The sequence below is a fragment of the Dermacentor silvarum genome, chromosome 8, assembly GCF_013339745.2.
Source record: "Dermacentor silvarum isolate Dsil-2018 chromosome 8, BIME_Dsil_1.4, whole genome shotgun sequence".
Lineage (NCBI taxonomy): Eukaryota > Metazoa > Arthropoda > Arachnida > Ixodida > Ixodidae > Dermacentor > Dermacentor silvarum.
The window spans coordinates 126,722,326-126,749,511 of NC_051161.1; the positions used below are offsets into that span (position 1 = coordinate 126,722,326).

Here is a 27,186-nt window from a genome sequence, read left to right on the forward strand (position 1 = left end):
CTGATTGATGATAAGGTTAGGTTATACTAGTAAGATGGGTTACGTTAACGATGGGTAAATGAGGGACATCAGGAGGCAAGGGTACCGATTGTGTGGGGCAGTGGCAAGTGCAAAAAGAGCTCTAGGAGGTAAAGGTCTTAGGAGGTAAAGGCCACGATGACATCTTTGTGCTGTCATGGGCTCTAAACAGAATACACAAAAGAAGGGGATGGGCAACAGCCAATGTCCATTCCTGTCTCTTCTGTGTTCTGCTTCGTGCCTATGGCACAATGAAACTGTACCAACTAGCCCAAATTTTAGTTCTCCTTTAAAGGCCTTTGTCCTGCAAGATGTTGAGGCATCAAGTTTGCTGGACTACTCACCTCCCTAGGCGGCTCCTTAGGAGGTGCGCGGCTGCGGTAGAGCCAGTAACTGGAGTGGGTCACCAGGGGCGCCGCTGCCCCACAGGGACTCATGGTGGTGCGGCCAGCGCCCGTGTGGAGCCACTGGCGGGAGTCGTAGTGCGTCAAGAGGCGCACGTGCGTCACGCCAGGCACTGGGTCGGCAACGGGTACCACGCGCCAATCCGAGTACATGGACAGTCCCGGGGGCGCCGCCTCCTGCGCCACGTACATGGGCTGCGGCCGGTAGATGCAGCAGTAGGTCGAGCGCGTGGAGCACTTGAGTCCCAGGTAGGTGTACGCATGACCGTTGATGTACAGTTGCTGACATGTCTTCTTGGGCCGGGGCGTCTCGGGGCTGACCAGCGTGGAGCCGACCAGCGTTGACGCACCACTGCCCAGGGCTAGCGACGTGGGCCTGTTTGCCCTCAGGGGTGGAGCCAGAAGGGCCGGCGAAGGGGTCGCCGTGCTGGTCACCACGGGCGCAGCCGTCAGGACCGGGGGTGACATCGAGGGCGGAGTGGACGCCACCAGGGGCGGAAGCGGTGGAAGCGCCGGCGCGGAGGCTGCGGGTGGTCCCGGCAGCGGTGGCGCCTTACCGTCGAAGGTCGACGGACCCGGCAGGAACGACGCCACACTGTTGCTTCTACAACTTCCACCGCCGACGGAACTGCAGGCGGCGACCCGGCCGGTCATCATGTCGTCGGCGGCCCGGGTCGACACCGGGGGAAACGGGAAGCGCGACGCGGCCGCCGCGTGGTGAGACGAGAGCACGGGTTCCGATATCTTGCGCTTCTTGGGCGGTGGGTTGGGCGCCTTGCAGTAGTGCTCCAGGTGCACCTCCAGGGTGGCCGCGCTCCGGAACCAGATGCCGCACTTGGGGCAGGCGGCACCCGCGGCGGCGTCGACACCTTCGCCCCGGTGCCGCAGCAGCAGGTCGCGGATGATGCTGCCGTCAGGAGCGTCCGGGGGCGACGACGCGGAGCCGGCGACGGTGGACGTCACGGAAGCGATCGGGGGAGACGCGGGGACGACCGCCGACGAGGAGGAAGGCGACGCGACGGACGCGCGCACCAGGGCGCTCTCGGAGACCCTCCGCGGGTTCAAGCGACCTCGCAGCGCCGTCGCCGAAGGGTCGAGACTCCACTTTCGCGCACTACTGGTGGTGCTGCTGCCTAAACTTCCGCTTCGCGACGATTCGCCGCTACAGACGCCGCTGGTCGTCGAAGAACTGCTGCTGCTCGAACTGTTGTGGCGCATGTACCGCTTGGTCCATAACGGGTCGAGCGTCTCTACGATGGCGGCGTTCTCGGAGATGATCTTGCTGATGTGCTGCTCGAGGATCTGCGGACTGGTCACCTGCGGCCTCGTCGTCGCGGACGACAGTCCCGGACCGCGAACCAGCACGCTCTCGCGCGGCGGCGCCAGCCTCAGGCCGGCAAGCGTGTCCTCCAGCTTGCGGCCCGGGCTGGAACCGTAGACCGTGCTGGGCATGTTCACGTCACCGCTGCAACCGGTCACTGCAGCGGGCGGAGTCACCGGAGTCACTACGGGGGTTACCGAAGTCGAGGAACAGGCACTCATGATGCTGTTGCTACTGGCGCCGGACAATGACGTCGAGTCCTTGGGACGCGCCGAGTCGCCACTCCGGGACAGCCTCGTCGAGGGCGACGAGCTGGCGACGTCTCTGGTAACGTCTCTCGGGGGAAAGCAGAAGTCACCGGGGGACGATGACAGATTATAGTCTCTAGAGGCTCCAGGAGCGCCCACGTCTATCCTGAGCGGGAGCTCTCGAGAATCCCTCGAAGACCGGTGCTCCCTGGACGGCCGGTGGAAGTCGCGTGGCGACGACACTCGACACGCGCCACCTGGGAGTAGTAGGTCTCTGGAAGCAAGCGTGAATATCCGGCGTCACCGACACAAGCTTTGCGATACAAGACTATATTTTGCAGCAAGTCAATGCTCGAGAAATGTTTCATCTGGCGATCTCCGTTGCTTCCCGAACGCAGGACCAGCCGCAATTTCGTAAACTGCGTAGTTTTGCTTTCTATTTCAAAAGACGCATTACGTGCGGAGAACCGAGAGGATAACTAGGTTAGAATGACTGGACTCTAAACTAGGTGATCATACTAGAAAATAGTACACTCTATGGCGGGAACGCTGCTGTTGCGCTCGAGCTCTTTTTGTGCCACACCCCGGAGAACACGAGGTTAGACGCGCGAGCCGTGCTTCGTGAATGATGTTGGGCTGCTTGCCCAACATAATTCACGAAGCACGGCTCGACACTATGCTTGTTAATTTAGTTAGCAAGCGAACGTTTACTGCAATTTATACGACCCATGAAGCTACTAACTTCGTACAGCTGTCTAATAATTTGCTATTAAATCTATGCTTCGCCTTTCAGCCGAAACTGCGACATTTTTTCCCTCGCAGTACTGGCCCAACACGTGACCTCTGAGCCTCAGCATCATCTGAGACTCCACCATCGCGGTTTGATTCCAACCCGCGGGAAATAATTCGCTTGGTCAATCCACAGAGCACCGCGACTTACACCCGCCGCGTCAAGACAACACAAGCCTTCTATGAATACGCCTTGATTTTTGCCCTATTTAGAGACTGATATCTTCAGCGTGTGCCGTCCTCTAACGGACGTCCACTCAGTTACCGCGGGTGCATCTATTGTCCTCCGCGGCGTTGCCTACTGCTCGTGCGCAGTTGACGCGATCTCACCTGGACGTGACCGCGGGATCCCTGGCGGACGAGGCCAGGTCCACGGTTCCGGCGACCAGCAGGCCGCCCTGCTGCAGCATCTCGGCGCACGGCCTCAGCTCTTGGCCCGGAGACGCATTGCGCGGCACCAGCGGGCCGTGCGCCACGGCCATCTTGCGTTTGGGCACCGCGTGTCGAGGGGGCGCCCACGGCGGCGAGGTGCCCGGCAACCCCCCGGCGACGGGGGCGGCGGGTCCGCCGCCCCCTTCGGGGCCGTTCATGGCGCGGCCGCCTGCCAGCCCCTCCTCACGGGTCAGGGGGGCAGCGATCACCACCGGGGAACGACGATTCACCGCCTGCGTGGATGCACATGAGAGCGGAAGATTATTAGAAGCACACAGCACGAAACAGTAATTGTCATTATTTACTACAATTCGATACGAATACACACAGGCAATGAACAGCAAGGAGACGTAGGTCAGTTTCGGACGCTTAAATATATCACGCTCGAATACAGCGCGAAAGACAATTTAAATTGTGGTGTTTTGACATCCACACACTCCGCAGACCGCGAGAGACGCCGTGTATTGCGGAGGGCTCCGGGTGAATTTTTTACCACCTGGGGTACTTCAATGGGTGCACCAAATTGTGCGCGGTATATACATAAGCGGGTTATTGCATTTCGCCTCCTCCGGAACGCGGCAGCACGAAATGCCAATGAAGAGACGGCCGATTGAGCAGACGACGCGAACGTCCTTGTCGCCTGCTCAGTCGGCCGTATCTACTGCGCATTTTAGAGCGCAGCTCTCTCACGCACCCGTTCCTGTGGAGAGCGTCGGCGTTGTCCCTAGTAACCGAGTGAGGAGCGCAGCAAAGGATGAAAGCGAACGCGAAGAGCAGCGGGAGATGAAAGACGGCGATAGCGAAGAGAGCGCGAGGAGGAACCCGGAGGAGGAAGGTGCAGGGGAACCATGAGGCGGAAAGCGGAGGAGGGTATGGCGAAAGCGTGAGAAAAGCGTAGTGCCGCGAAAGACGGGCTTTGCGGCGACGACCGCTACGTGATGGCGCCAGCGTAGCGCGCCATCGTTTGTTCACCAATGGCATGCGGCGAGCGCGTCCAATGAAACCATATCTGAAAACAAAGCGCTGCATAAGCGGAGGTCTGTCTGCGGCGGCTGCTGTGAATCGCGGCCACGCGTCACCTGCCGATTAGCGAGGTAATCGCGCCACACTTGGCTCCGTTTGCAACGTGCTGCACGGGATAGATTGTCCGCGTCAGCCTATATATCGCGAAATGAAAACACGTGTACAGCTGCGCTCAAATTTCGCATTAGGGAGTATCGTAATCGTCGGTGCATCCTTTTCCGAATATGGAACGCCTAACCAACTAGACCAATTCAACGCACCGTAGTGAAGTTTCTCGTGTCATGGAAGTGCACTTCTGTTGGCATGACAATGACGACGGTCACCATTCTTCAGGACATCTAACCGCAATATGCCCGGTGCCTTCCTGACGCGAACGATGCCCGTGTGGCGCTCCTAACAGGACAGCGCCTGCTATATACGGCGTTGAAAAAAAAAATAATAATAAAGAGGGGAGAACGGCCCGCATGAGTAAAAATGATACCAATGCGCGACAGCGAATAAACACGACGAAAGAGGCAAAAGTTTTACGCACGCAATGTATACACGGGACGGCCACCGTTTATAAGATAGCATACGCCGAGTCATGCCTGGGCAAGGCAACACACCTCCGTGCGCTCGCGCCCGAAAAAAGTCATCCGCATGCACATTATTGAAGCAGGCTGTCGAGATGAGGGAAAAACAAATACCCCTAACATCAGAAAGATACAGCCTTACACGGAGAATGCGATCGTTCACAAAACCTTGCATCATATCAAGAGAAATCAACAACCCTCATTCCGCAAACTTCTTAAAACTCTCCTTAATTTTCGACGGGCGGTTAGCATCTTGTCCCGCTGGCACCGTGCGACGATTTGGCTCTGCGGTTCGCCTCACGTGCGACTATACATTGTTGCCGAACACTTCTGGAACAGTCCGAGGTTGTCAAAGGCTTTACAGGGTGGAGAGGGCAGCCTGCATGTGAAGTCGGAGCCACCTAAATCGGGCCAACAGAAATGATAAAAAGAAAACGAACGCAGCGCAATTTCTTCAGCTCATATATACCGCGCGAGTCCCGACCTGCGAACAGGATCGGTTTTCGACGTAGCGGGCGAGAACCGGGACAAAAATTCTGCCAAAGACCAGGAAATCGGCGGTCAGCATAGCGACTTTGATCCGGAAGCGCAAAACGAGAAATACCGCCCTGCGGGAGCTCCGATCGGCCCTATACTCCGTTTACTCGAATATACATATCGTGTAACGGTTTCCTATGGTTTCACCTGTCTTCGGAGACAGCAGAAACTTCAGGTTTACGTTTCTGCACGCGACCGCATTGGATCCGGCTACAATTCTGCGCGACAGTTTCTTCGAATGAGGCCGCGGCAAGGAGGAAGTGATCGATGCACGAAACAATACGCACTCGCCGTAACTGTATATGCACACGCACACGGGACACCCCATGCTATATGCGTACAATGAGCTTCGTCCGCGGAACAATGCAGCCGACGCCTCGCGGGAGCAGCCCATCGGACGGGAGAGAGCGGAAGGCGGAAGACGTGCGACCGCAGTGAAGCCAACCTTACGGACGCTCTCTTTTTACTCTCTCACTATATAGCTTCTTAAGACCCTTCTCTTTAAGTATATGTATATCGCCTCAGTATTTTACAGGCACCGATATACGTCACGCCGGAGAGCGGGCTCGCACCTATTTTATACCGGTAGTTTTGATCGGCCGACACGCATACGTTACAAAGTATCCCACGCTCCTCGACGGATCAACGGATGCTCGGCCAGGACATCCCCATCCACACGTCGCTCGGAGGGCCCGGAAACCGGGGGCGTATAGACAACACCTGCCCAGCTGCCTCCTGCCCGCGGTCAAGTGTGTGCAGGAGGCAGCTGGGCCCCGGGAAAGAATCACTCGCTAAGCCATGCACTGTCGGAAAACAGTCTTCAAACTCATTAGCGGCTTTATATATCGCGCAGACAAACAAATGTCAAGGCGCGAGGGCATCGCAGAACGTACCATGACAAACAGAATTATCCCGGAAACCTTCGGTTTGAAAGGCCGTGGCTTTGTTCGCAGTACATTGAACAGTATGCTCCCGAGCTTCACAGGTCTCGTCAACTTCAAGGCCAACGACACACAGTGGGGAAATTCGAATTGAGGAGAAAAGTGAAGGCTACGGCTGCCACCTGCTGGCTGGCCGACGATGCATCGGCGTCTCGGGACAGTCCCCCACAACGATTGCAGCGGACATTTCCGCTCACAGGAAACAAACGTTCACAAAAAAAAAAAAAAAAAAATCACACATGCCAGGTATTCACGAGTCGCCATACTAACGGGTCACCTGTCATCGGATATCGACAACACTGCCGAATTATAACACTGCACAAGGCGGGACCTGCCCTTTCCCGTTGCTCGCCGTTCTCTGACACAAGGGGGCCTTCAACTGTGTAGTAGTAGTAAGTGGTTCTTGAGGAAAGGGAAAGGTTGGCGCTATCTTCTGCAGCCCTTGAGGGAGCACGGCTCAGCGCCAGTTCAACTGTGTGACACTGTAGACGCTGCGGTGCTTAGCGAAAGCAGCGACGGAGGGGAGAGAGAGAACCCTTGTGTATATAGTGTAGAGACAAAACTAAAGGGGGGCGACAAGCATCTGCGCTGTGCATACGTGTCGTCGCGCTGCGCTCGCCAACAGCTGCGCGCGCGCGGCGTCCGAGAGACGCGCGCGTCGCGCCAGCGACAACAGGCTACACACGAACACACACACAGACGAGAAAAAAGCGCGCGCACAAACACGCACGCCCGCGGCGCCGGCGCACAGGTCGGACGACATCGGCGACGAAGCGAGCACGAAAACAAGTCGATTAAAAATAGCGCAAAAAAAGAGAGAAAGGACGCGCATTATGAACAGCAGAGACAAACACCAGTCAAAAGCTGTTTCTCTCGACTTAATTCCCTGTCCTGTCCTGTGTGTGCGTCTGTTTGTGTGTGTGTGTGACCAAGAAAAAACATACTAACATACGCTCACACGCCCAACATACATACGCTCACTATAAACTGCTGTCTCTGGGGCTGCGACAACGTAGCAAACGGCAATATGACACGCTGGAAGAGAGCACGAAGCTACGTAATATATATATATATATATATATATATATATATATATATATATATATATATATATATATATATAACCCAAGATATCCGCATTATAGCGCATTACTATAATAGCGTATAAAGCGCACCTCTGCTTGGTGCGCTGTTAGACCTGTCGATGTAGCCAATGGTTGCAGCTTATATCTTACAACAGTTATTGTGAACATTCTCATGGCCAGTTTCTGTATAGTGTAGCGCGTGCGTTGTTTTCCTGTCAAAAAAACAAAAAACAAAACGTTTAAATGAGCTTTAATTACCCACGCTAAGGCAACTTGCGCTCCGGGTGATCTCAAGGAAGTGAATTTTCTGGAGCTGCAGCTTCTCGTACTTGCTTCCATCCGCCCCCCCCCCCCCCCCCCCCCCTTTTTTTTTTCTCTCTGTTGAATGATCCCAACTTATGAAGCTCAGTGACGGTGTGCGGACGGAACAATTGTTTGTTTTACCTATAAGTGTACACGGTTTTCCAAGTTACGGTCACCTGTTAATTCATTCATGAACTTCCCTTTGTACTGTTTTCAAACCGATTATCTTCACTATAAAAACGTTTACACCCTTTAGGTTGTATGTTGTCCCCAAATAAACAATAATCGTCATCTGCCTTGCTTGCCCGTTTCCCTTTCTTGAAAACTCAGCGCTTGGTACTTTCCTGCCGAGAATGCTGTGTCAACCTTCAAGTCACGCTGATGACGCGCAAGCCTTTCGTGACTAGGAAGTACCGGGCTCGCAGCGTTAAAGAAAGGAAATGCGGACAAGACAGATGCCGATTATCGCTTGGGGTCAAGATACGCCCCAAAGGGTGTAAACTTTTTTTAGAGTACACTCTAAAAAAAAAAAAAAAAAAAAGTGGACCTGTCCTGGACTATACAAGAGAACCGACAGTAGGCTACCAGGGTTACTCAGGCGGGCGGAGCCGCGCTTATGGCTAAACTCTAAAACCTGGTACGGACATTCACGAAACATTATTCGAAAACTCGCTTCTGTATGTACGCATGAGCAACGTATAGTTCACAATCTCTAAAAAAATTCATAATCCTTAAAACCCAACCCGCCTCCCTTACGCCCATATGGTTATTATACAAAAAGAATGATCGTATCTGAGGAGCAAAATGAACATGTTAAGCGAACAAGCAGGAGCGCTCATATCCCGTGACGACTGAAACGGTCGGTGACGTTAGCAAACCCACGAATGTGTCACAGTCTTGATCGTGCCGTTAGCCATGGTCATAGCCTCCTCGATCGAGGAGGCTATGGCCTGGTCTGGCATTGCTTCAGGCAACATACGCAAATATATACACATTTCAAAGCCATATACTCGCAAACCTATTTGTTACTATACTTCCACTGTTCGTGTGTCACTCAGTGACCGCACTTCTTGCAGTAGTTCGGTTCAAAAGTCAGATAGTCCTCAAATTTTCTTTTTAGTGATGTGTTAGTGGTTTATGCACGCTTCATAATGTCGGTAGGCCTGCGTGACGTAACAAACCGGTAATAACATCTGTGCCGCCAGAAAAGTGGTAATTAAGTAGTGTATACAATTATGTCTTACTACACGATCCCGGCCGCCCTCTAAGTCACGGCGACCGCGTTGTTGCATCCCGCGTGCCGCTTGAAATTTCCGCGCCAAGCTCGTGACGTCAGGATGACGTCGTTTGTTCCGGAAGTGCGCAGTTTCCGGAACGGAACTGCGCTTCAGCGTGTGGCACACACTGCGACTAATGGCAGGCGATTGCGCGCGCAGTCCATAAACCAATACAACTAATCTGGTCGGTCGAAACGTTGGTATCGGCACCATTTTGTTTTTACAGGGTTGCGAAATTTACACAGCTGCCGCGACGAAACGCTCGCGCGGTTGAACAGGTGTGCGCGTGCGAGCAAGGACAAACGGGGGGAAAATAATAATAACAAAGGCAAAAGAAACAAAGACAACACGGTGAACTGGCCATGTGCAGAACTGAGGACGACGCCATGTAAGTTTTCCAAGAATTCTGCGAAAGCACCGCTCATAGAACTGCACCGCACTTGACCTCTGCGACTCCCCGCTCCAAGACACAATTCCCGAGAAACGCGGATACTCGTGTCCGCTATGACGTCACGGAAATGGGCCAACGTAACTCGCCGGAGCATGCATTGTACAACTTCGATATATAGCGGCTTCTACACAGGAAGAGAGCGGTGTGGATCACAAAGCAAACTGGGGATAGCCGGTATTCTAATTGACATTAGGAGGAAAAAATGGAGCTGGGCTGGCCATGTAATGCGTAGGATGGATAACCGGTGGACCATTAGAGTTACAGAATGGATACCAAGAGAAGGGAAGCGCAGTCGAGGACGGCAGAAAACTAGGTGGGGTGACGAAGTTAGGAAATTTGCAGGCGCAAGTTGGAATCAGCTAGCGCAAGACAGGGGTAATTGGAGATCGCAGGGAGAGGCCTTGGTCCTGCAGTGGACATAAATATAGGCTGATGATGATGATGATGACATGAATGCGACAGGTGGCGCATGGCATCGCTTTCCCAGCGCACCGCAGTCATATAAACGGCGGCAATAGGCAGGCGAATCGCATTGACGCGACAGGGGAGGGTAGGTCGAGGCGGTATAAGGTTTACGTGGTTTCGCGCGGTGTACCTTATACCCCTGACACACGGGCAAAAGTCCTTTGCAGGAAACCCCTTTTGTTACTCCGAAGGACACTTTGCAGAAAGGAGTTGCGCCGATGACACACGGCATCGCACTAACTTCTTTAGGTGGTTCCTCAGATGAACGCGGAAAAAAAAAGCGTTGTTTGTTAAAGCAGCAAGAGAGAAAACATTTACAAAAAGCTGCGCTCATGTAGTGATTGTAGAACCTAAAAACATTTCTATTTTTTTTTTCATTTTTGATGATAATGCGCATATTCGGAATTCAACATGGCGGCGCTAGCGACGTGGTGCGAGCGTACGAGAGTATGGCTAGATCGACAAATCGCATTACCGCTAAAGATTAAAACATTTCTGAGGTAAAACAAATATTTACGGGGCACCGTAGTTGTGTAACAGGTTTTCTTCTATTGATGAGTGTTGCACGCTGTATGCGAGAGTACACCTTTCCGCTCGGAAAGTAGATGCCCGAGCTTTCCCGCAAAAGAACTTTGCCGGGAGGCAGATACTCCTTTGTCGTGTGCCACTGCATGCGCTTGAACGCGTTTCCGGTAGATGTCCCCTTACCTAAAGGACTTTAGAGTGCCCGTGTGTCAGGGGTATTAAACACTGGCGTGTCGCACTGAGGGAGCGTGAGCTTTTAACTCACCCCCGGTGGAACGCAAATCGGGTGAAACAGGTGCCAGATTCACAAAGCTTTTCTTTCGTAAGTTCGCTTTGCCACTGGCTGGCCGCTTTCACTAATGATATGTCTGGCATCCGGATTGGCTAAAATTCTTCCTTATACAAAAAAATTCCCGCGTAAGAAGCTTTTGTTAATTTGGGCCCAGGTTTCGGCTTGTATATCAGACGAGGGCGGACGCGCCAAACGCTGTCGCATCGTTGTGCGCTATAAAAGAATGCGACACGATACTGTCGCATTCGTGTAATGTTGGACAGGGGTGTAATTGATCCTTACGCTGCCATTGATAAAATTGGTAGTCTCGCCCGAAAGGGCGAAGCAGTCAAAGCGACAGCAAGGTGTAGCGTTTCGCTAAAGCTATTCGGAGGGTGTTCACCAATACGCGAAGCAAGTGCTGTTGCGCAGGAGCAATGCCTCCTTTGCAGGAGAAACAGCACCCCGGCAGTTGCCAGGCGCCTCGCAACGCAGGCGCGATGAGGAGCGGGGCCCGCCAGCGGCGCTGCAGTCGTCGCGCCCCAATGGGGCCCGAAATCTAAATGAAGCCGTAAAAAGCGTCAGCGTTCGTAGCCGATAGTTCACTGTCCCTTTCGCTATATAGACCACTGAAGGCACCAGGGTGTGGTTGGTGTATGCACGCAGCTCCAGGGCAGGAACTACAGCGCTTGTTGCGCACGACGCGTTCACTGCAGCGGAGCGAGGCAGAACGCTGCACTGCATGGCTTCGCATCATAAGCGTGAGGGTGCCTACGCAAGGCTTCTTCGTTTTTGCAGCCAAACGCACTGCGTGTCTCTGGCGTCACCGCAGGCCTTCTCCACGCATGCGCGGGCCGTGCATTGCGCCGGATGCCGTTAAAGCACGACGGCCGCGAATGCGCATGCATCGAGTGTCCGGATCGCAATAAAGAGTGCTTTCTGCGGTGGTTCATCGGCCTGTACAAACATATAACGTGACTTCTTGCGCTGGATTTAGGCCGGATTAGCCAGATCGATCAGACAACTTTAGCTTGTCCACATAGTGTACGACGATTCACGGAATACCGCGGGTTATACAGGAGACGAACGGCAGTAGCAACGCAGGTATACCGACATCTCGGGACGCTTTGTCCAACCATAAACGCTCGTGTGTTATGCGTGGCTTAAAATTTCAGTCGAGGGAAATTTAGAAAACAGCGCAGTGCTAACGATTACGTCGCTGCCGACGATTTACATCAGCAGCTCGATGGAACGCATTTGGCCACTTTAATAATAGCTTTGCTTCGCCTCTGGTTAAACTCTGCGCCGCAAGGCGACGCCACCAACGCGACTGCTCGCGTCTACGTCACCGGTAGCCCGGTATTCTGTAAATGGTGATGCGATTATAAGGACAAGCTAAAACTCTGTATTAACACATATCACTATACAGTTGACACGGAAATTTGGCGGTGTTAAAACCCCGTGACGTACATGGATATAGCATAGGTTTACTATTTTTTCCTTCTTTTTCTATAATTCGATCTGCTTCTGATTCGTCATTGCGCGCACGTAAAATTTGTTTGTTTTCATATTTGCCTGAAGACAGTTCCACGTGCTTGACGTCGCGGCTCGACAGAATTGAAAACGCTTAAAAAGAACGAGAGAAAGACGGAAACACAAGAAAGAAAGAAAAAATGAAAGAAAGAAAGGAGCGTTTAAACTGCAGTTCAATGCCCGTTGTGTCAAGCCGGTTACATTATATTCTAATTCACGACATATCGGTGTTTGTATAGCGCGAATGCTTTTAGCACATCAAATATACCCGCTTTAAGCGGTCAACCGGGAGCATTCAACAGAATTGCGATATACGTTGCAGAGTGGCGAATAGCGAGCCAGCCATTTAAATTTATTCTTGTATTTTCCCAAGCTGCTTTAGTGTTAGAAACAGCGCGCACGGCATAAATCAACATAATTCCTGCTTTCACTTTTTGTCATTTCTTAGTGCCAACGCATTTACATTAAATTATCCGTCCAATTGTCAAATGGGAGCTTTTCTGTGCCTCGTGTGTATATGAATAGGCGGTATTCTCGATCAACCACTTTCTGAAATCAATCGCTTTTCGAGGATGGGAGCGAATGCGCTGCAGATAATTATGGAGTTAATCATAAGCATACGTGAACATGCGTATTTCGCTTAAAATGTTAGGAAAAAAAGATTTTGCGCTTACCGCCGCATTGTTCTTGTTCAAACTTCGCAAGAAAAATTGCGTTTTGGAGCCTATACGTCATTCAGTGTAACACTTGGCGCAATTAATTGCAAAGTTAATTTCGTTTATGGGGACGCAAGCTGCTGCCGCGACGGCGCAAGCATAAACTGGTGTCGCCGCCTGCCGGCAGCTGCAGAAAGTAGCCGTTCAGAGAGGGTTGCCACGTGATGCTCGCGCCACTGGAACCAGCCAGCTGGCGGCGACTTCTGAAATTGCAGTGCACTCGGAGACGTCAGGTCGGTAGGGCAGGATAGTATCCAGTGGACGCGATGGCTCACGTCCGTACAGGAAAAAAAAAAAAAAAAAAAGGTGAAAAACCGGTGGTCGCTTGCGTCGCGGTGTTACAGGCGAACGTAACGAACGCGGAGTACGGTGTCCTAATAGGTTTGGTCGGACGAGACGTACATCCTCAATATGTCGCCGAGTGTTCGGTTCAAGCGCTCCGTGGAACCGTTCGTTTGTGGGTGGTACACGGTCGACTTCCGGTGAATGATCTTGCACTCGGAAAGAAGGGATTGATCGCGAAGGGAAGAAAACACGAGGCGCGTGTGCTTCATTACATTATTATTATTATTATTATTATTATTATTATTATTATTATTATTATTATTATTATTATTATTATTATTATTCATTTGATTTGAAAACATCTATACATTTGGCAGGAAAGGGAAAGCGAGCAGCAGGCTATAGCAACCGCCACCGGAAGGGGCACAACTTCTGTCTCCTCATTCGCAAACGAAGAAAAGGAAGATGGGGAGGGAAGAGGAAAGAATGAGCAAGACGACAAATCTCAAAGAATTAAGCAGGACACACAAACAGTACAGGTCACACACAGCGTAGGTCCGGTGCAAAGATTCGGCTAAACGAGAAGCAACCATTTGTACTACACATTTCCGTATAGTATATACTGCCGGCATCTGCGCGTATTTTTATTTTTTTTTTCGGGATTCAGCGAAGACCGTGCTGCAATACCGTCCCAAAAATGACGGTTCCATGTGGTTACTGTGGTTACTAGGCAAATAATCCATTTGCGAAGTCGGAAAGCCGTTAGGAGCCAGAAGGACGAGGCTTGTAGACAAATTCATGCACTCTATACGAACCGTTCCCTTGCTGGCTAAATCGTCGCCCATGCAGCTCTCGTATAGACACTATAGCGCCACAGTTCTCTCCGTTAATTTTTGCGGGATACTCGGGGTTTAACAAGGCCCTCGGTTCTAACATTGCATCGCACGGTACGTTAACTCGGTGTCTGTGGTTCTAGCCCTCGCTAGGCACGATACAAAAGGGGCTGACAACACCCAATGTTTGCGTTTGAACTAGAATATACTCTAGTTCACTACAGTTTGCACCGTCGCGTCTTTTTTTTTTTTTCTGTCTTATGGCTTTACTCCCCGATTCCAATGGTCCCACCTCGCCGCACGCATTCCGCTGTTCTCTCTCTCTCTCTCTCTCTTTATTTTTCTGTATGTGTGTTGTAACACTTTGTATCGTCCAGCCCAGACGTCTGACAACAGGTCGAGTGCTGCACTGTCTCATTTTTGTAACCACCAATCGCACGGGGTTGAGTCAGCAGAGAGGCACGCGACAAAGCACCGGTTTGCACGCGATGAGGTTGCACTCGGGCAAACCTGGCGACACTGTCAGAGTGGGACGTGATAAGGACAGCCAGCGAGCTTTGAGCCTAGCCGACGTTGCCGGTGGAATATCAGCCACAAAAGAAAATAGACAAAGAACAGAAGAAGGTAAAAGGGATACGTTTAACAAATGATAGACACGGTGACGCTTTGGAGAGATGTATGGAAATACTGACTTCTGAAACGACGTCACCGTAGAACGAGGCATCACCCCTGACTAGGGATCAATAAGAAAAAAAAAAAAAAGAAGAAGAAACGCGTACGTCATGCGACCTTCAGGAATTACAACGTCCGACAAGTTCACGGGGGCACGATGGAGAAAAAGACAACGCATACGCACACTTTCAAAACACGATCTTTGTAATGAGAAGCGAAAAAAAAAAATGTTTAAACGTGAGGCTAGCGGTGACGCATTGTGCGGCTTTTAAATTACAATCGTGTCCCTGTTTCGTCGCGCTGTTATTCGTGATGGATTGCCGTTATACGCCGTCTTTAAGATCGTAAAATTAAAGAAGACACATGTTGTCCCGAGTTTCACGACACGTAGGCGCACTTACTTGTGCTTGCCATTTAAAATAGGTTGCGGGTTCGAATTGCCTGGCAACGGGCTGCAATATGTTACGTTCGCTATACTTAGTTCTCCGTGTTGTCACTGTGCAGCGCTGCTGGTTCCAGAAGAAGCTTATAAAGGATGCCCAGTTACCTTGAAAAATGAAGTAGGCGATTCCGAGACGAACGCGAAGAGCTATTTGCTTTTTGAACAAAGGGCTGGCTGGCTTGAGGAGTGAACGGCACACAGTAACGATGGTGTATGGTACGATAAGAAATACATCGCTGGTGCATGCAAGCCAAGGTAACGATGGAACATATGTTGACGAGGGTGCTATTCCCTTCGGCCGAGGCTATAGCACAGAGATCCCAGAGGTATTGGAATCGGTCACGGGGAGATTGATAGGGAAAAGTCAAAGATACGCGAAAGCGGGCTTGCTGATCCGTGGAGAAGAGCGGCACATCATAGATCTATCAGTGAGGGTATGATTGAGATCAACATAAATTTCTCTACGTGGACGGTGACACCCCCCCCCCTCCCCGGTACAAAGGGGTAAAATGTATTATTATTATTATTATTATTATTATTATTATTATTATTATTATTATTATTATTATTATCACCATCACCATTATTATATCTATATATCTACTTCCCCGGTTAAGCCACTTTTCTCTACTCCAAATGATAGCCCTTTCTCCACCAGCACATATAATTTGTCTTGTTTACCGAAAGGGCCACGTCTATGAGGAAAAACATGCTTGCTCTCTCTAGCCCACCAGGATGTGGTAACACACATTTGAATGCTCGACGCAGAAAACATTGACAGGGTCGAAGACGCACAATGACGCCGCCGACACGTGGCGCAAGATCGATCGCGCGTCAGCACAGCAAAGGCGAACACGTCAAACTCACTCTTCACAAATCGCGGAGTTGAAGCACGAGTAATGAGGACGGTTGCGAACACCCGATGAAAGCTGGCCCTTCAACGCTTGCCACCGAACGTTCGCTACGAACAGTTGGTCGTTCACTATAACAGGGTACATGCTTATTTTTCAAAACAATAATACAGGTATTTTTTTATTAAAAGGCTGCAAGAGCCGCGAACGCGGCGTTATAGCAGACGAGCGCCTAGGCGAGGCGGACATATAATTTGCCGCTAATAACGTGAGCTTCAGAAGATTATTTTTTAAAATTATTAAGTTTTTCATTAGTGATTTAGGGGCATGTTGTTCAAATGGCGGATTTGAAGGCAGTCACATTTTAATGGGCCCTTACTTTTTTAAGATCTAGAAAATCGTAGCTATAATTCGAGATATTTATCACCGAATTGCAAAGGTAAATCCACGCCAATATCGAAACCGAGCGCCGCGGGAGGGCCGACATAAGGAGGCCCCGCTATCATATCACAACAAAACAAAACGCCCCGTGACGACATGCGCGAGGAAGTTGGAAAGCGAACGTCTCGGCCAGGGCAGGCTTTGCTCCCCCCCCCCCCCCCCCCCCGGCATGCTATCATTCAAAATTTCCGTCTGACGCACAGCGGGAAGCACTCTGTCTCGATATTGCCTGGATTTGGCCTTCAATTTCGATTATGAACATCTCAAATTACGTGCGATTTTATAAATTTGTAGAAAATGGCTACGCAATAAATGGTGACGCCCTACAAGTTTTTCATATTTATAACTGCACTCAAGCTAATAAAAAAAGTAAATTAACAAATTTATGTTAATTGTACTTTTCAGAGTAACTTAAGCAGCGGCAGAGTATTTCCGTCTCGCCGTAGAGCTCGTATGCAAAGACGACGTGTGTCTCACGGTCATAGCACTTTAATAAAAAATTTGTCTAAAAAAAGCACCCTCTTCAACGGAGTTCCATGGCACGATGTAGGGGACCATGCAAATATTTACGCCACAGAATACGCTAACTTTTTTTTGTACTTTGCACACTTGTACAAAACTCCACTGAACGTCCGCGCAAGTCATCAGCTTTTCGACCACAAGCCAGCGTTCGCCATACGGTATAGACGCACACAGACTATGTGACGCGCACTGACCACCGAGATCGCTTAGACTGAATAAACACACCCGTTGGATGGACTTTGGAGCAGCTGCAAACGCACAAAAGCAAACAGACAAAACAAGGTGATGGAACGTGCGTTCCAACAAACGTTCGCAACAATCAAGCGTTCACGACATGGATATACCAGCCGAAATCTCGTCACCGAAAGGTGTATACAGACCAACACATTTCATACAATGCATAGACAAGAAAAACGCGCTCACTGGACCTTCGGAACGCAACAGGCACTGTTGCCATCTGCTAGCGCGTTCCAGCAAGCGTTCGCGAAGGGCCAGCGTTCAACCACCGCTACACACGACGACGACGCCGCGGGTAGCCATATGGGCCTCGTTCCTCGGGAAAGTGCGCGCATACTCACTCCCAGCTGGCACTGCCTGCAGTGGTAGTAGCCACCACAGCCTCCTCCATTAGTCATCCACACGGGGGCCGCCGCTGCCCCCATCATGACGCTGATCGCCGTTATCCACCAGCTGAACGGGTTTGTCGCCAGACGACCTCCAAGGTCCGCTCGCCACCTCGCACTCGCGAAAGGACATATCGCGCGGCTGAGAACCACGCGGGGAGAGGAACGCCGCAGCGTCCGCTCGCATTTTTTTTTTTTTTTTTACCACCGCGACGTTCTCGAACGGCGGCGTTCGCGAACCAGAGGCATAACTTTTTCTTTCACCGAGGAAGCAGAACAGCTCGCGCGCACGGAGTCCAAACGCTCGACTGACCGATCGCCTTTGGCGGGCGAACAGCTGTTGTGCTCGCGAGGGAGCGAAGAGAGAGAGAGAAAGCGAAAATAAAATGCGATCACGCAGTTTCGCTCGCAGAAAAGACGCCACAGACTGCGCGCGCCGCAAACGGCGCGTACGTAAGCGCTGCGTCGCTCGCGGTCTGTATACGCACGTTCTCCTCTCTTCCGCCTGCCCGCCTGGCTACAGCGGGAGCGATACCGACCGATCCAGCTCACGTCAGAGAGCTGCCGCTGCCGTGTCGCAACTCACTCCCTCCCTCAGCCGTTCTCCTTATTTCTCTCTCTTTTTTTTTTCTTTCTTTCTATCTACCCCTCTGGGTCCTCGCGCCTTCCTCATCCCTTCTCGCCTCCACCGGAACACGCAAGCGTCGGCCGCACGTGGAAAGGTCGTCCCGTGTTGCGCAACAGACATGCCGATCAAAAATATATAAAAAAAAAAAAAAGAAGAGGGTGCGCGCTGGCTCGCTGGAAATATTTCCAGTCCCGACTACGCACGGCCGCGGCTTCGCCGATGAGCAAGACGACGACCGACTCGCGTCTTCCTTCCCCTCGCCCCTCCCTCCCATTCTCCCTCATTGAAAACCGGAGGAGGGCTCGTGCTTACAGTTCCTACAGATAACGCCACGTTAGTTTACGCGGAAGCTCCCTGTATGTTGCCTCGCCAAACGGCGGTTAACGAGCACTTCGCAAGCGCGCTATAAAGTTTCGCGCAAGGAAACCTATTACAGTCGACACCAAAATTGTCTCGGGAGACAATGCTTGCTGTATAGGCTTGGCCGAGTATAGGCGACGCACGATCTTTCTATACGCAGATTTTGTTTTATACCTATTGTGCTGCTCGATAGATTGGCATCGCAAGTTTGCTGGCAGGGCCTCGGTTAATCTTGTCTTTTGGACAGCCTCCTTCCACCTGTTCTCATAGTCCAGCACCGTCATGTTAACATCGATGCGACTTCTAGATTATTCTTCCTTTAACAATTATAGTTCTGGGCATTCCATTTTAATTCTTTTTTTTTTCCTTTAAAGACTTCACGGCACATGCATTTATCTCCCGCGTATAGCGCGAATACATTTTTTTAGTTGTCAGTCGGCGCTGTGTGTGCGCGTGTACTGTTCCTTCTTTGTGTCTACATGCAGCGTATGCGCTGTAGAATGTATCTGTACGTAGAAGGACTATAATTATAGACTGACAATGTCCCCCTTGACTAGAAACACGTGACAACGCTTTAGTGTTCCGTACGCGGCTTGATATACGCAGCGTTCTTATTGCGCTGTACCAGATTTTATCGCGCGGTGGTGGGAGTGCACTGTCGTCCACCGCTTGTGTATACAGTATTACAATAATAATAATCAATCATTTATTTGGTGTACCCAGGAACAACCACGAGGTCTACGTGCTGCCGCACGCATACATTACAAACAGAAAAAAAAAGATACGGAATATAAGTGCAAAGAAAATGAATTTAAAAAAAAAGCAATCTGGAAAGGAGGAGTGTACGTACAACAAGACGCAAGGTGAATACAAATGAAAAAGGAGGAGAAGGGCGGTTCAACAATATGTGCGACACAACAACGCGAAGCTCGGAAAAGAACAATGACTCCGAGTTATGAAAAAAAAAAAAAAAACATCAAGGTGATGAAAAACGCGTGATAAAAACTCGGTATTCGGGGGACGGTTGAGTGTTGGCGATGACAGGCAAGAACATGAAAAGCTCTATGTTTTCTGGTGATGTTGGGCGGAATACGAAACTTTATACAACTGAGGAGTTCGGGGCAGGTGAGGATACCGTGAAGGAGTTTGAAAAGAAACAGATGGCCAGCGACGATTACGTCGGCAGCGAACGACAACAACGATAATAATAATAATAATAATAATAATAATAATAATAATAATAATAATAATAATAATAATAATAATAATAATAATAATTTTTTCGCAGTGTCCAGGAACAACGTCTTGGTCTTAGTACACTGAATGGCGCACGTAAAAGCAGTAGTAATATAGAGGATGTTTCTACGAATACCTTTATTAATATTTAAAAAAAAAAGCTCTTCTGAAAGAAAGGGACGGTTCCTTCGGAGACGGCATCCGTCAGTGGCGCCAACCATGGGGTGACGGGTGATACGCGTTATTTAGTCGCCAATGAACAAAAAATCAATTTAGTAACTTTTTAATTGTACTTTCAGCGGGCTCATCGTAATTTGGAAATTGAAACGAGCTCATCCGTACAGGCCATTTCAACTTGTGGGTCTGGAAAAACGCGATTACCCGCGCGACTGTGGCACGACGAATTTCAGCCGTCAGAGCGCGCGAAACCGAAACTATGGACGGCTGCAGCGAGCGCTAAGCCCTAGAGGCGAGGTTCATGCTTACGTCACTCAGCCAGCGCGCCGAGACAGCGAGGAGCATGGAGCCGTAAGACGCTGGCTTGTCCGCGGATATCAGACCATGGGCCATACAACACTATATGAAGCCGAACCCGGGTATATCAAACGCACATATAACGAATTATTCTGTACAACGAACTGCAGGAAAATCCGCTTGAAAATTTTTGTATAACATTTTTATTTTACATATCTATGTGCCTATATATATATATATATATATATATATATATTGTGATGCCGTTCAGATTCGATAGATCCGGGTTCGACGGCATTCATCACTGAATCCGACAGCAATTCAGAACGTCCTCCTCTTCCTTCGGCTTCTCTTTTCGTCTTCGGAGCCCTAATTCTGCCCGTAACAACATCATATATATATATATATATATATATATATATATATATATATATATATATATATATATATTTGGGTTGTTTCTTCGCGGAATTTAATAATACTAATTGACAATGCCGCACTTTCCGTCTGCATAAAAATGCTCGCAAATTACTTCAGCGGAGATACTGCAAAAAAAAAAAAAAAAGAAAAGAAACACATGGTTTCTTTTCTCTTCATCGTCGACAAAAGAGTGTACTGGTCCAATAACGTAATTAACGCCATAACGAGTAACACATATCACCGGCTCCGCGTGACGTCGCTAGCGACGCACACGCGCGAGGATCATCTGCGTCGATGGAAACAAAGAGCCAGTGAATAGCACCGTCTAGACACAGACAGTCCCTTTGTTCGCAAAGCGTTCTCAATCCGCGCGACGGTGACGCAGCGGGCGTCTACGGCGCCACCGTCACGCGCTATACACGTCAGCACGGTACACACACGGGCCTGCTTGGAAAAAAAAAAAAAAAAAACATATGCGTGGTATCGGCACGCGGTCGAGCACAGTTCTTCGCGTAAACAACAGCGTGCGTCGGAAAGGCACAATTCGTTTCTGATTCTCTCATCGTATATACACTGCCTGGCCGCTGTTTCCTAATTGTGTTTTGCCCGACTGTCAAACTGCGTCAGCGACTTGCATAACGTCGGGGCAGATTAACTGGCGCGTCAAAAAAGAAGAAAAAAAGAAGCATATTAATGCAGAACTAAACAAGCATTTCGCCCAATAGAGAGTTTTTGATAGCGGCAGCCAAAGGCTTGCGCAGGCTACGGAGAACTTAGCGCTCCAAAAAAGGGGGGGGGGGGGGGAAAAAAAAAGCGTTAACGCGTGGCGCGCTCCCGTAACCCGAGCTTCTACGTGCGCGACGTCCCCTATAGACCTAGACGTCCCCTATAGCTCAAGGGTCCGCTGTTTTATACTGGAACACTAGGCTGGGCGCTTTAGAGCGCGACGCCATCTTTGTTTACTATACAGATGTGCAGACGTGTTTCCGCTTCCGGCCTCCAGCTGCTCTGGAGAGGCGGCTGAACGTTCGGCTCGGGCACGCTTTTTCTTGGCTCCGATCTACATACTCCGTTGCATACTAATCAGGCGATCGCCGCGAAAGCTGCATAAGTAGTGCGGTCATATATCAGTATCACTCCGCGCAACTTGCCTCTGATCTGCGACGCTTTCTACGGAAATTGACACTTCCCATAATACAACTGCAAGCACGCGTACCTAAAGTTACGTCGAATCCCGTATTAATTGCGCACCTTTGTGCATGGTGCTTCCGGTTTGCGACGCACTATATTTGGGTCGCGAGCGCAGGGCGGTGCGCTGCGGCCGCTGGTGGCAGAAATGTGTCACTCCGCTCGTGGTATAAGTATATATACCTTCAGGATCTGCGACGCATTCCATATGTAATAACTATACGTCTACTCTGCGCCTTAAACAGCACTCCCAACTTCGCCTGTCTGTCACGCGACGTCACGAAAACCGCGATAGCTCCCCATCTGATATAACGTACGGGTACACACTGATTATGCATGATTAAACCGCACAAAAGAAAACTAATCATTCCTGATTCGACGCCTTTTCACCATTAGCCCTCTGCTATTGGTCCAATGTTTTCTGGCTACGCCAACTTCGCCTGTCTGTCACGCGACCTCACAAAACCGCGAAAACTCACCACGTCAAAGTGACGTGTATGCGAAAAAAAATGCATTAATATGCCGAACAAAACTGAAAATGTTTCTGAATAGCCACAGACTGCCCCGTTCCGAAATGAACAAAAGATGGCTACCCGCCGATCGCTCACGCCCTCGCTACTCGCAGCTGCCGGTGAGCATGTATTTATTTGTGCATGATAAACCTTTTTGCGTGGCAGTAAAACGTTATCGAGCCTTTTCGGCATGCGTACGACATCGCTCTGCCAACTCTTCCTTGCTGAGGATCCGTCTTAACGGCATTCTTATCCTTCCGTTGCACGCCGCCGCGATTTTCGACCAGCCACCGCAAGCTATATAAGTAAGGCGAAGCGGACCAATCGGAGAAGCCGGCACCACCCTCTTCATGCGGTTATCTATTTTCACTGTGCTGGCTGGGCCCCATCGAAACGCTCTCCACTAGAGCGTGCTCCTCGCCTCTTGTCAGCCAATTAGATAAAAAAAAAAAAAAAAAAAACGCTGAGTGTAGACAATGTTATTGGTTTTGAAAGCGAACAAAGGTGACCTCTTATAAACGAGGAGAGTGTTTGATTGGGTAGTTCAGACAACGCTGCGGGTCACCGCCCGATGCTTGCGTTAGTGGTTACGTAAATTTGACATCAAGAGTTTGGAATCAAAGCAGTTTGGAATCATTTTACGTTATAGCGCCCTTATAGTGTCACATTGAGTTAGATAAGGCGCATGCCTATGTTTTTTGTCAAACATGTACGCACTATTTTCGGTCGCGAATGCTAGCAGCGAGAAAAAATATCTCTAGACTTCGTAGCGTTGCCTGTTACGATATGAGGCGCAGCAGAGTGCGGACTCCGCATCTTTGCGGTCCGAGTCGAACGTGGTACAGGAACAGGCTGCTAAGCAGAAGGTGGCGGGATCGAGTCCCGGCCACGGCGGCCGCATTTCGACGGGGGCGAAAGTTAAAAGAACCTCAGGTGGTCCAAAGTTATTCCGGAGTCCCCCACTACGGCGTGCCTCATAATCAGATCGTGGTTTTGGCACGTAAAACCTCAATATTTGGGTTTTTATTCTTTTCTTTTTTGTAGGAACAAACCGTAAAACGTCCTAAACGGCGGCTTCGCGTCGCACTTCCAGAATAAGTGCAGCCTTCACGGCCGCGCACGCGCTAGAAACGCTGCGCAAAGCACGTGCTGCCACTCGTGCTGTTTGCCTAGCCTGTGGCGATAACCCGCGGCCCTATTGAGTCGCGCGAACAGCCCGATAAAACGACGCGCAGATAAACCGTAGCGTAATAGCGAAGGGGCAGTCAAGAGACGGCAGAGTGCACTGACCACGAGTTCTCGGGAAGAGACGTCGCAACAGCTCTGATGCACACGGCGCGTGCGTGGAGCTGGTGTGGCCGCTACTGCTTACACGATTTTGTCACAGCCAAAAAAAGAAGCGCGATGGCGTCCCGACCGCGGACGATAAGATTAACGCCGTCGCTCTCTCTCTCTCTCTCTCTCCCAACGTGCTCAAACTCCAAACACACGACCAATGTCACAGCGCCCGTCGAGGCTTTAGACGCCTATATAGTGTGAGGGTGGAAAGGCCAAGAGCCGCACTCGAAACACACATTTGGTAAACTGCGTTTTCTTAAATGCAAACTTGAAAAAAAAAAGTTTAACCGACGGTCAAACTCCTATAACTTATTATTGCTGAATTCGACCGAAGCTCGAGTATGCCTTTTACTGCCTGGGACCCCTATACACTCGGTGCAGCGTAAACAGCCGTGAACGAATCCAGAGGCAGGCTATATCCGGTTTGTGTGCAACGAATTTTTTCGACCTTCGAATCTCCTACGTACGGAAATAACACGACCTAATGACGTTTCGTCAATTGAACTGCGCAGGAAAAATATTACGGCGGGAGTTTATTTCCCACTTACTCAATAACAAACTATAGCACTCGACCCCTCCATGTCCACTAATAACGAGAACAGCTCGCCATCAAAATGCCTTAACCCCTATTTTGCCCGATTGCCCGAACTAACATGTTTAAATATTTTTTTTTGTTCGCGCACCATGGATGACTGGAATCGCTTGGCTTCCAGATAATTGTATTAGCACTTTTGTACTTGTGTTCACGTGTTTTGTTCATTGTTTTCTTTTGCTTATTTCACATGGACCTCGTGTCCGCAGTTTGTATTAAACAAACAAAAATAATACGACGCAGCCGGCTGTCGTAAGAGTGGCGCAGGCGTTTCGGGGCGCGAACATGTGCAGAGTTCAACGCTGGTCATCTTTCGCAGCACGCATACAAGATCATGCAGTTGCTTAATGCGGCAGTATAGCAGATCGCTGAAGCAGCACCACCTAGAAATAGCTCCAACAACTTCAAAGCGTTGGCCTGAATGTGGCGTCAAAAGACACGTTTGTATTCGCTGACAACGCGATGACACAGTTTCAAATACACCGCTGCCGAACGCACAGCGGATTTGTATAGATGCGTCCAGCCAATGAGGCTCGCTCATTTCCGTGACGTCAAGGCGGCGGCGAACTTCTTTCAATATCGGCGTTTCTCGGGAACTACGTTTTAGAGTGCGTGGGCACAGTAGTCGGTATACAGTGGGGTTTCGCAGGCGAAGCTTGTATTGCTTTTTTTTTAGGATATGAAACAGTATATACGGTTCTTTATAGGCTTTTAAACTGCGCTCCCAAGAGTCCCATACGACTGAAATGAAAGACGACTCAGTGGAGAGTCTGGTTCAGCCGCCCTTATACGTCTCCACAAGGACTGCAACCGGTGAGCATTGGATTACGATGTGAAACCCGCATGACGTCGTAACAAATGCTCCCCACGGCATCATCAGACGTCGACCACCTCGCTATCATACTTTCATACACCTAATTCACGATTGTAAGTTGATTATTCTGTCGGCGCTAGCAGGCACCGAGCAGGTTCTAAGTTTTCGCATACAGGTCGGCCGTCCCCCAAAGAAGACAAACAAATTCCCAAGTGTACTTAGCTATCGCCTATGAGACGCGAAGGCGAAAGCCTTGTAAAGCCGACTGTAATTCACTTTAATCCTCCTTAATCCACCTTAATCCTCTTTCATCCACCTTAATCGACTTTACTCCACCCTAATCCTCCTTAATCTACCATAATCCACCTTAACCGACTTTAATACACCTTAATCCACCTTAATCATCTTTAAAACACCTTCATCGACCTTAATCCACCCTAATCCCCATTAATACACCTTAATCGACCTTAATCCATCATAATATACCTTAATCCAATCACTATAATCACTCGTTAATTAACTTTGCTAATCATTGATCATCTCTTATACATGGCTGGGCATGCTTTGGTTCGCTTCTGGCTTTCCGTGGGTCACGTGACTTTCTGTATCTCACAACTCGTACTAGAAACATAGATCTCAGGCAAATTCGCCTTAAAAAATGAGTGTGAACTCTCACGCTGGCGTGCGGTCGGCGGTGTGAAAAAAGGGCAAGGGGGGACACAGACAGGGTGATAGCACGGGCTTGCGCACAAGAGGAAAAAGAGAGACAGTCGCGCCACGCATGTGCAGTCTACAACGAGCACGACATCACAATGAATGAATTGTCAACAGAAAAGCTCCCCTATATACATTCGCAACGGCTCCGGAGTCGCCGCACATATAGAGCGGCGATATTTCGGGACCGACGCAGACGACAGGGTCATGAGCGCATCGTTAGATAGCTTTAGCTAATTACAGTTCACGGTTTACAGTTATACCCCCGCTAACGGGGATATAAACGTGAACTGAACTGAACTTGGAGCCGTACCCTTTGTAACGGGTGAGCAGTATTGAAACATACTGAGACTCGTTCAGCCGTGTTGGCGGCGCCATCTTGTGGCACAGCGTTTAACCAGAATTGACACAGCTATTATTGCAATGAGTAATCTGCCATATTCTACTTATATGCTGGCGTACTTTAGGCGTAACGCGTCAGCAGCGACACACAGCTGACAACACACAAAATCGCAGTTCAACACATTGCAAATGCAACACAAAGTCGTCCCACGCGTTGCTGTTGGACACAGCGCCCCGAGATGTCGCCACCTGCGTTTGTCACTGCCGTCAAGCTGAGCGTAATCCCGTATTGCCGTGAAGAGTAAACACGTATACATACGGACAAGCCAAAAACACTACACTGAAAACGATAAACCACTCGCCTGAAACGTCCTTCGGGTCGCAACCGTCGTCGCTAAATGTAACTACACCAAATGCAAGCTGCGGTATTATTTTTAGACACCCGAGTCGCATGGCGCGCAGTGAACACTGAATTAGATGCAGCGGACATGTGGAGTCCTCGCGCACGTAGCTCGCTGCCGTAAAAGCTGAACCTGAACGACGCCCTTCTCGCGCACCATAGCCTAGTCCAGCATGCATACATGCTTGCGAAAGGGGCTCGGCACCTCGTTGCACATATGGGCGAGAGTTCCTGGCAGCGTATACAGCATGCGCATCTCTCAGGCTGCAGCGACACGACGTGACGCGCATGTCCCGCAGAACCACTCTCGGCGCGCGGCCCTTATCAGGCAGGTAAGCAGGGTGCCAGAGATCGCACCATGCATGCAGACATCGTACACGGCGCCACTATCGTCTCTTAAGGAGGTGACGAATCCGCGGCCATGTTGTAAACGCACTTGTATATAGCAGATCAGTGTTGCAGGAGGGCATTATACCACGCGCGTATGAACTGACGTTGTTTTCTATAGAACCTATATAGGTCTATTTAATTTGGCTGCACATTCTTTGTGGCGAATTTCAGAGAGAGAGAGAGAGAGAGAGCACAATT

General features: G+C 50.1%; 1 protein-coding gene and 1 long non-coding RNA gene across 5 annotated transcripts in view; one reads left to right on the plus strand and one right to left on the minus strand.

Moving 5' to 3' along the window:
- LOC119461676 (sal-like protein 3) overlaps positions 1-27,186 on the minus strand; it is a 118,014-nt gene that overhangs the window by 25,574 nt on the left and 65,254 nt on the right. For 2 of the 4 annotated variants that reach the window (XM_049671875.1, XM_037723045.2), the window contains exons 1-3: positions 17,536-18,131; positions 3,111-3,445; positions 363-2,265 (exon numbers count right to left, since the gene is read on the minus strand). In XM_049671875.1, the coding sequence (XP_049527832.1) occupies positions 363-2,265; positions 3,111-3,445; positions 17,536-17,622 (2,325 nt within the window). In that variant the 5' untranslated portion in view covers positions 17,623-18,131. Of the gene's footprint in view, positions 1-362; positions 2,266-3,110; positions 3,446-17,535; positions 18,133-27,186 lie in introns of those variants that run through there. The other 2 variants (XM_049671874.1, XM_037723046.2) reach the window with 2 other exon arrangements.
- On the plus strand, positions 8,461-9,277 carry LOC125947355 (uncharacterized). Its single transcript, XR_007468223.1, has 2 exons — positions 8,461-8,576; positions 8,613-9,277. It is a non-coding gene; the product is annotated as an uncharacterized LOC125947355 (long non-coding RNA).